Below are 9,686 nucleotides of genomic sequence, written 5' to 3'. Positions count from 1 at the left end.
GGTGGTTTGAGGGTAGGAACAAAATAAATTAATTTTTTCAACAAAAAAAAATTGTAATTTGAAGTTGGAAGAGAGATTTGGAAAATGTTTTCCTTAAGTTTTGAATGGAAGTCATTTTCCTTAAATTTGAGGAAAATGAATTGATTTGAAAAACACTTTCCAAAACATTTAACCCAACAAAAGATGAGAACATTGAATAACATTTTCCGGAAAATGTTTTCCTTCATACCAAACACACCCTATATTTGTTATTCAACAAGCAGGTATGATTTCTCCATCAACAAGCATTTTGTGAAAATCAAATATGCTGATGCAACCAAGAAAATCTGAAAGAGTGGATTTAGCTACCGCATTAAAAGAAACACTAATATTCTACATAATTTCTGAAAGGATATGAAGCCTGTCTCTGAAAAACACTAATAGGAACAAAATTGCTGTCTAATTTTAACTTGCATAATTGAATTGAAAAGGGCATTCAATTTCACAAGGCCTAAAACAGCTACTCAGTACATAAGTAATACCAAGGATAAAAGATACACTATCCAGCTACAAGGTTACACTACCAATGGTGATATTTTCAGCTCTAACTGACTATGGCCTCCTCATATTAAAAGCAAAAGGAACTCGAGAAGATCTCAAATGAGCAGCCTACTTGAGCAGTTCAGCTGCATGGCAAGCGTGTCCTGGTCATTTATCATGAGGTTGCATATCTTGAAAATGTTTGATCAAGTCAAAACATCTATTTTAAATAATAGTCACTGGCTATCAGGTTCACCTGGCATCTTACGATTCCAACCACCCGAACTGGCTTTACGCTCTCCTCTCTTTCTTTTGTTTTTGGGAAAATGGATCTCCGAGGCTAAGCACGATTTCAATGTTGATTGATCCTGAGATGTGGATGCTTTACCTGCTGCATTAGCTTCTGATGCAGGGGGAGCTGGATTAAAGCTTTCTTCTTCCACGTTATTTCCCACATCTTGATGCTTGTCAAAGGATATATCATGATTAATCGCCAAAATGTGTCCTCCTACTTCAGATACTTCATTATGTATGAGAATGTTATCAACAATCTGCAATTAACAATACATAAAAACAGTCAATGCAGTTGAAAACAACCAGCCTTGAAACGACTTTAAATGATTGAAGAGACCCGAGGACATGGATGGGACAACTAGCTTATTTGAGAAAATTATTGTCCTTTGGTTCATAGATGGGGATAAGAGAATTGATCTCATTTTGATTTTTTATTTAAGGGCCTCCCACATCTTCCATCCCCTAACCACCTCCCTCCCTCACTCGATTGCAGCCTTATTTTAGCTTAATTTTATTTTCTTGGTTTTACCACTTGCTGTTCCCCTAATTCATCTATAAGCAAAATATACAGTTGTTAACTGCAAATTTGAAAATACTTGACAAATAAGGGCCACATACTACTTTTTAAGAACATCTAATCACATCTACTAAGTCAATCCCAAATGTGAATGCAAAAATACATCTCTTGTAATCATACTATTGAACAAATCCCAAGCGCCAAGTATGAAATACAAAAGCTAGTCCCATTTTTTAGTCCTAGGATTAAGTGCCATAGGGCCCTCATCAGAGTGGGTAGATACAGTAAGCTAGCTTAGTTAGATAGCAACCATAATTATTCTCTTTTTTCCACTGGGAAAGGACAAGATCTTACTCTTTCGCTTGAATCTCCAACTTGCGCCTGCTGCTGCGTGACATCCACAGAGGACAAAAGTCCTACTGTACTTTCTATTATGTCAGGAATACACATAGCCTCTCCATAGCTTGACATTGCACTGTCAGGCATGATGAAATCTCCGAGATCATAATCTACCACATGCTGAGATGTAGCATATAAACCTCCAGCTGATGTTGTGTCTCCATTGCATGCTGAGAATGTAGGACTAGGAATAGAGCTAGCCTGTCCATCAAATGACATTAAATTCTCAGAGGAAGAAAACTTTATCGCATTTTTTGTCATCACTGTATCAAGCTGGTCTTTCAGCTTATGAACCCGACTATGTAGTAATTCAATTTTCCGAAGGATCTGCTCAAGATAACTGTTGCTGCTTACGAGAATTGACAAATCATCATCAATTCCAAATTCATCCTGACCATTGGTTTTCTGTTCTGCCAATGCTTTGCCATAAAAAGAAATCAAAATAAGAAACACCTAGTGAAGTTATATCACATAAACGATTTGTAAACATATCAATGTCGTCAGTAGATATGCCAAACTTTGTGTGAGAATAGAATAAATGTGAAAGAATGAACAAGGATATAGAATAAGTTTAATTTAGAGACAAAGGTTATACTTGTTCTGCAAAACTAGGCAAAAGTGTGCAACCCCTGCCCCATTGGAAGGATCTGTGACTCAGAAATTAAAAATTTGGGAGTTTGCACAACTTTTCGCTTAAAACAAGGACAGACACTTAAATCGCAACACTATGACTGATATATTTTGAGCATTAACTGTACTGAAGTTGTTCAAGTCTTTATTCAAAATTTTGAATTTAATCTTGGGCAAATGTGAACTTGACAATTTTATCCTCACTTCTCTCATTTTCTAACTTCATAACTACCTATAATACCTTATGTGATGAAAGGATAGATAAAGAAGACAGAACACAGGCTTGTTCTAGCAGACAGACACAGCGGTGCACTGATTATTTGCACTTCTAAAACTCTAGAACCTGAAACCTGTCAAACAAAGTTCACACCAAACACCTGACCTAGAACTGATTTGGATATATTGTGTCATTGCTTTCAAGTGTGAATTTCACTAAATTTGAGCAGGAGGAAAAGCCATAATAGGTGGCATTGAAAGGTATATCACAGCCAAGAAACCATGGCTGTGAGAAGGTCCATAAGTACTAGTCAAAAGTTAACCGTTAAGCACTAGATGGCTCAAGATAATGACCTTCAAGCTTGAAAGCGGCACAGTTTAGATCTGTGCAAAATCTTGGGTAAGGTGAATTTTACTTGGTAAGAAAATGAAAACGCAAGAGAGTTGTAAGTGAGCACCATGCATTCCATGACTAAAAGTGATCTTCAATTGTATCAGACAATCACATCAGAAAGTCATTGAAGTTTCGTAATGACAGGCAGCAAAGCTTTTCTAGGTAACAGTGATAACAAAAATTAATATAGGTACATATTTGTTGTGCAATTTCCTATGGCCAATGCTTGTGTTGGTGACACTTATTCCAAAGCATGTTACTCTATTTGGAGTAAAATGTAGACTTAAGGAACATGCCACAGGTTTTGACAAAATTATAAAGCAAATTTGGTGTGGTATGTTGCTTCAAAATGAATGAATATAAAAGAACTGCAAGAAATAAAGTAGGAAGAGATTAAGATATGCTGTCTTATGAGAAATATGAGACATAATCTTTCCAGGAAAATGATGGAAACATTATTTAAGAGAAAAGAGTGTGTTAAAAGTATCAGCATTTTATTTTCTGTGCCCCTAAGAAAATTATTATTTCCTTGTCCAACAAACTAAACAAAAGGGGGAAACAAAGAAAAGATTTTATTTGGTTCTTTCTCAATGATAAGCGGACATTTTAAGACAGGTAAGAGACCTAGGTGGGTGAAAACACAAACCGAAGGCAAAAGAAATCCCAGTGGTCGAAACTCTCTTTTATAAAGAGGAAACCAGTGGGAAAATGGTGCAAACGTGATAGTTTTAAAGGAGCTGTACTAAAAAGTGGTGAATAATGACGGGAAAACATGAACATTAACACGTACCTGCATTACTAATATCATCTCCAGGTGGTGTCGCATCCAAATCTAGCCTTTTATTTTCTGCAAGATGTCACATGCCAAACTGAAATTTATCATGGTAACCAGAAACAGCAGTGCCCGTTCAAAAGAATGAGAAAAAAAGTCGTACCAAAATAAGAGAAAAGGTTATGAGTAGACATGTGTGTTGCAATATCTGTTCTGTGCTCAACTCTCTTCCTCTTTCTCCTCTTCATGGCCTTTTTCCTGTGCCTTGGATGAATAAATGGCAACAATTTTGAGCCTGACTCATCCAAAGAAGCTTGATCAAACTCCCTCTGTCTTTTCCTATCATGTGCTGATATCTCCCTATTGTACTTTGCCTCCTGCAACTGAAGCTCTTTCATCTTGAGTTCTGCCCATTTACACCGCCACATTATGGGACGTATAAAGTCTCTCCAGTGAGAAGTCAACTTTTTCTTCCTGAAATATGTAAGCAGTGTTTACACTGTTTGACTGTATTTAACTGTATTTAACTCAGGCTTGCTGAAGTTACTTACTGTATGGCCATCAATTCAATCAATCAGAATTAAGCTTCAAATGCATACAAAGAAGTGTCTAAAGGGATTTTAACAGTAAACAAAAGCTAATTGCATCCCATCAAGATGGATTGCATCTTATACAGCTCCAGGCAATTCTTTTACACAATTTAAGACTCTAAATGTAAAAAAACTGAGATCTCAGGAGACTCCTGACAAGCCTCTACACAACAAGCTCTGAAACAGATGTTAGCTAAATGCCAATGCTGATTGTGTTTGCGCTTGACAAGTAATGCTAAGAAACCACTGTGATTGACGTGTTCAAAGAGGTTTAAAGATCATAAGATTATTTACACGAGAAATTTAATGCAAGCATTCCCTATTTTATGGAATGTTGATGTACATTGCAGTACTTCAATTCAATCAGAAAAAATGAGGTTACTCCTTCAGGTTAAGTCCCAGCTATAGTTAACAGGAACCAACTCCAAGAAATAAAAGAGGACAGCCTGCTTCATTTCTTAACCTGGGGGCATAGGATCAAGATAGACCTGCAAGAAAAATTAGACAAGTAATACAAACGCCACTTTATAAAGTTGTCCCTGAAGGTTTAGAGAAGGGACACTGAAGAGTTTTAGGAAAAATTATACAACAAAAACATATCCAGTATAATCCCACAAGTGGGGTCTAGGGAGGGTGGTGTGTACTCAGCCTTACCCCAACCTTATGATAGAGAGGTCGTTTCCGATAGACCCTCGGCTCAAGTAAAACATATAAAAACAAGTATGCGAAGCAAATACAGTAGCAAAGAAATCATGCTGAAAACAACGAATCTTTCCAAGGCTTTTTGAGTACATGGGTGGAATATCACTTTTAGAAGATTATTACATGATTGGGAATTGGAAAGAGTCGTGGTCTTGTTCAAGACCTTGGAATCTTTCCAAGGCTTCAAAGAATCTGAGGATACGTTGTGCTGGAAATCTGGAAGTGATGGAGTATCTGCATACAACTACCATATTAGACAAAATGCACAATTTGACTGGTGACCATGGAGGTTCATCTGGAAGACTAAGACCCCTTACAAAATCTTATGTTTTTCTTGGCTTGTAGCAAGAGAAGCATGTCTCACTCAAGAAAAGTTAAGAAAAAGGGGATTTCATGTATGCTCTAAATATTTTATGTGTGGTGCAGCCAGAGAAAACAATAGCCATCTGTTTCTACATTGTCCTATAACTGGACAATTGTGGCAACTTTTTTTGAACTTGGTAGACTAAGATGGTCTATGCCAGCAACAAGCTGTGATTTATTGAAGTGCTGGAACTATAAGGTGGTGCAGTGAGACAAAAGAAGTGGTGGAAACTTGTCCCAGCTTGTAGATGGTGGACAATTTGGAAGGAGAGGAACTACAAAAAAATTTAAGACAAAAGCAATCCTGTGCAGAAAGTCAAGATGAATTGTATTCTTATGTTTCATTTTTGGTGTAAAGAAAACTATGTAGAGGAGACTGCATCACTAGTTGATATGATAGGTTCCTTGTGAAGCTGTAGTCCTAAGCATGGTTGGATTTTTGTAATTGTAGATAGAACACACATGTTACCAGTTTAAAAAAAATGAAGAAGAGAACTAGCACGCCAAAAAAATATGATAGCTGAAGCAACTGAAATCAGATAATACTAAAATCAAAGGATAAGATACTAAAAATAAAATATGGAACTAGACAAAGGCTCACCTACTAAACTTCTACCTTAATCCTCGACATTCGTACCTATCTAGCGTCATGTCCTCGGTAAGCTGTAGGTGAGCCATGTTCTGTCTAATCATCTCCCCCAAAAGTTATTCGGTATACTTCTACCTCTCCTTACACCCACTATAGCCAATCTCTCACTCCTTTTCATTGTGATATATGTGCATCTTCTCTTTACATGTCTATACCATCTCAATATCTCCTCTCTCATCTTATCCACCACAGAGGTCACTCCCTATTTGTCCCAAATAGCTTTGTTCCTGATCCAATCACCCTTAGTATACCCACACATTCATTTCAACTCCTCATTTCTGCTACTCTCATCTTCTTGACATGTGAGTTTTTGACCGACCAACACTCCACCTCATACAAGATAGCTGGTTTGACCATCATTTTATATATTTACCTTTAAGGTTTGGTGGCACATTAAGTTACCTTGTCTCAAAAAAAAAAGGTTTGGTGGCACATTCTTATTATACAAGACACCAGATGCGAGCTTCTATTCTATCCACCCTACACCAATACGATATTTAACATCATTATCAATCTCCCCATTTCTTTCGATTATTGATTCCAGATACTTGAAACTTCCTTCTTTGGGTATGGATTGTGTTTCAATCCTTACTTCCACTATGTCACATGAGTTATGTTACTGAACTTGCACTCCAAGTATTTTGTCTTAATCATGCTTAATTTGAACCCTTTATACTCCAAGGTATGTCTCCAAACGTCCAACCTATAGTTAACTTTGTCATGTGTCTCATCGATCAACACACAATCTACAAAGAGCATACACCATGACATCTCTCATTAGATATGCCGCGTCTATACATCCATCACAAAGGCAAATAGAAATAGGCTAAGTAGGATAAATACCTTGAAGTTGTCCCGATGTGTTTATTGAAATCTCCTCTAATGAAAAGCTTCTCGGTACACAGGATACCCCTCACAACCTCGACCAAATCCTCCCAAAAATTCTTTGTCTCCTCTCGTCTAAGCCCTCTTATGGTGCATATGCACTAATCATGTTCAAGGTAGGTCCTCCAAAATATCTTATTGAATAAGAGAAATGACTGAATTAGCTCAAAACCTAGTTGGGAACAAAAAGTAAAATTGCAACCTCAATATAACTAAACTAGCTAAAAGGCCATTAAAATATCTTGATTCTCCAAGAAAAATGAAAGAACAATGATATAACGCTCCTGATACTAGTTGAATGCATTACATTTTGATAAATGTTCACGGGGAACTCAAACAGAAAAAGAAAAGGAATAAATTATGTAGGTGTTCTCATCTAATAAGATCAGCAATTTTAGAAGACAAATGGCACTTCAATTTTTTATTCTTTAGGTAAGTAAACGGCTCATGATTAGATGTTATACTCCATAAGATGAATCTTCATGAAATGACAATCTTGGCTAATGCAAAAAAAAGCATAGAACTTAAGACCAAAAAAACTAGGGCTCTAGGCTAATGGCAGGACCTATATCATACCAAGGAGAACTGGACAGAGCATCGGAAAACTCATACCAACTAAAACCTAATGTTCTATTATGGTTGATATGACCACTTTGGTTATCATTCTTAATTACCACCCTGGATGGTATTTTGGAAAGTAGACTCTTACTTAGAATACATTTCATGGTTATCAGTATATAATTCTATTTTTAGAGTTCTTTTAAAGGATTAGGCAAGTAACAGGTAACAACTTCGGTTAATATCTCAGGAAACAGAACAATCCATGTTAGTACTTGCACCTCTTATTCCAATGGGCATCTAATAATTTAACACTGGAAATCAGTTAAGAAAAGAATACTGAGACTGTTAACAGGGTCAGTCAAAGGAGGAACCAGTAAATTTAGACTAAAAACAAACAAAATAAATCAAAAATCTTCCTTGCTAAAAGATAAGAATAAAGCATGCCCCAAGCAAGAAAAACTCACCTTATTGGAAACAAGCTGCTAAATCCATCAAACGAAGATGACAAACCACTATCATCATAGAACCGTGACTCCACTTCAGCGTCACTAGAACCATTATCATTTTCGGATGTAGAATCAACAAATGAGCTTGAGTATTCAGTTTCATCGGGATCTGCCTTCGTAGCTAATCTGATGTCGCTGCTTCTTGCAAACCCAGTTACATCGACAGCTACATCCATGGAACTGTTTGAAGCTTTAGTAGTTCGTGCACTCAAGGTATTTTCTATTTGCACAATGTTATGTCTGTAGTTACTTCTACAGTTGAAATCTTTCCTCTCGGAAATAGACGGTACAGTGTTCGTTTTACCAGTAGCAGCAATCTTAACAGAAGATTTTGGTTTCCTTTCTAAAACTGTCTCTGTTTTATGTTGAGTAGGTGCCATTCCACATATGCAACCAAATTAAGCTCATCTCACACACCATCAAAAAGGAAAGTCTTAACCAAAATTTTAAACCATCTTCGCAAAATCTGTAACATCACACACACAAAAAATATGAATTGAAAGCCAACCAAAACACATTTGATAAAAGTAAGCAAAATCCAATTAAATTATTTCCCTTCATAGTTGAATATCAATTTAAAGGTAAAATATGGGAAGAAACCGTCGAATTTACCAATCCCAGCAAAATAATCGCAAAAAGAAAATCACAATTTTTCTTAAGTATTATTACTTGCCAATAACAAAAAACCAATAAATAATTTCAATCTTCAATTTTTGATCTTGCATGAAAAAGACCATAAAAACTCTCTCAAGTCACATGAATAAAATGAAAAAAAATCAGGGGAAGCTGGAAATTAACAAAACATTCTGCATCTTAACATATAAAACTGTCATTTCTAATACTTATATCAAACACCAACAAATATCTGCATTATACAAATCTTGATCTAGTAAATTACACAAAGTATAGCTTGAACACACAAATTAAAAGAACAACAACATCTAACTATAATCAATTATTTTCTTTTCAAAGTTACCCATATAACTTTAAAGTTGTGGAAAACTAAAATTTCTCAACTCAAGTAAAAACAACACAGTATCTTAATTTGCATGAAAAGCAATGCAAATTCAAGAACAAGAAGAAAAAAACAACAAAAACATTCTTGTGTTCAACATACAAAGCTAAGGTAACGTAACAAGAAAGTAGAGAAAATTTAAGGTATAATGAAGAGAATACATAGTTTACCAGTGAATGAAGTGAAGGGAGTGTAAACAGGGGCTGGTTCGGCGGCGACAATGTGCTTACAGAAATAAATAAATTGAAAAGAGAAAAGGAAAAAGTGGACGTTATGTTTATAAAAAACCTAACGAGTGCATACAACTATTTTATTCACACACGATTCCTGCTTTTGTGGTCTTAAGCACGTTAATGTTAATGTTATGTCGAAAAATTTAAATTTGACTTTTATAATACTAATATTTTTTGTGATTTATGATATTATATGCTTACCTCGTAATACGAAACATATTATATGATTTGTGATATTACGTTTACCCCTGTTATTTTAATTTCTTTGTAATGATTATTTTTAGCTATTTATCATTAATGTAAAAAATATTCATGATTCTTTTTTGATATATTATATTTTTGTTAATTAATTTTATGAGTATTTTTAGTTATATTAACAAGTTTTGATGTTGGTGAAATTATGTGGTTACGTTTGGTCAACAAAAAATTTCAACCTAGTCT

The 9,686-nt window shown here is 35.5% G+C and overlaps 1 protein-coding gene across 2 annotated transcripts; it reads right to left on the bottom strand.

Annotated features, from left to right (window-relative positions):
- Positions 1-381: 381 nt before the first annotated feature.
- On the bottom strand, positions 382-9,260 carry LOC125860568 (uncharacterized). Of its 2 annotated transcripts, none has more exons than XM_049540551.1 (6): positions 9,183-9,260; positions 7,956-8,463; positions 3,905-4,215; positions 3,760-3,816; positions 1,685-2,148; positions 382-1,070 (listed from the first exon to the last, which is right to left on the bottom strand). In XM_049540551.1, the coding sequence occupies exons 2-6, from the start codon at positions 8,375-8,377 to the stop codon at positions 756-758; spliced, it is 1,569 nt and encodes a 522-aa protein (XP_049396508.1). In that variant the 5' UTR covers positions 8,378-8,463; positions 9,183-9,260; the 3' UTR covers positions 382-755. The 2 variants fall into 2 exon arrangements, with proteins under 2 accessions (XP_049396508.1, XP_049396509.1); XM_049540552.1 differs by having other exon boundaries at positions 1,685-2,139.
- Positions 9,261-9,686: the final 426 nt, after the last annotated feature.

The sequence above is a fragment of the Solanum stenotomum genome, chromosome 3 (genome assembly GCF_019186545.1).
Source record: "Solanum stenotomum isolate F172 chromosome 3, ASM1918654v1, whole genome shotgun sequence".
NCBI lineage: Eukaryota > Viridiplantae > Streptophyta > Magnoliopsida > Solanales > Solanaceae > Solanum > Solanum stenotomum.
Note: the sequence above shows the minus strand (reverse complement) of the source record. Positions and strands in the feature narration are given on the sequence as shown.

Excerpts from the sequence above, each read along its gene's own strand:
- LOC125860568 (XM_049540551.1), bottom strand. The coding sequence starts at position 8,377 with ATGGCACCTACTCAACATAAAACAGAGACAGTTTTAGAAAGGAAACCA. Across the intron at positions 4,216-7,955 it reads AGCAGCTTGTTTCCAATAAG|GAAGAAAAAGTTGACTTCTC; the intron begins GTGAGTTTTTCT and ends TACATATTTCAG. Across the intron at positions 1,071-1,684 it reads TTGGAGATTCAAGCGAAAGA|ATTGTTGATAACATTCTCAT; the intron begins GTAAGATCTTGT and ends TGTTAATTGCAG.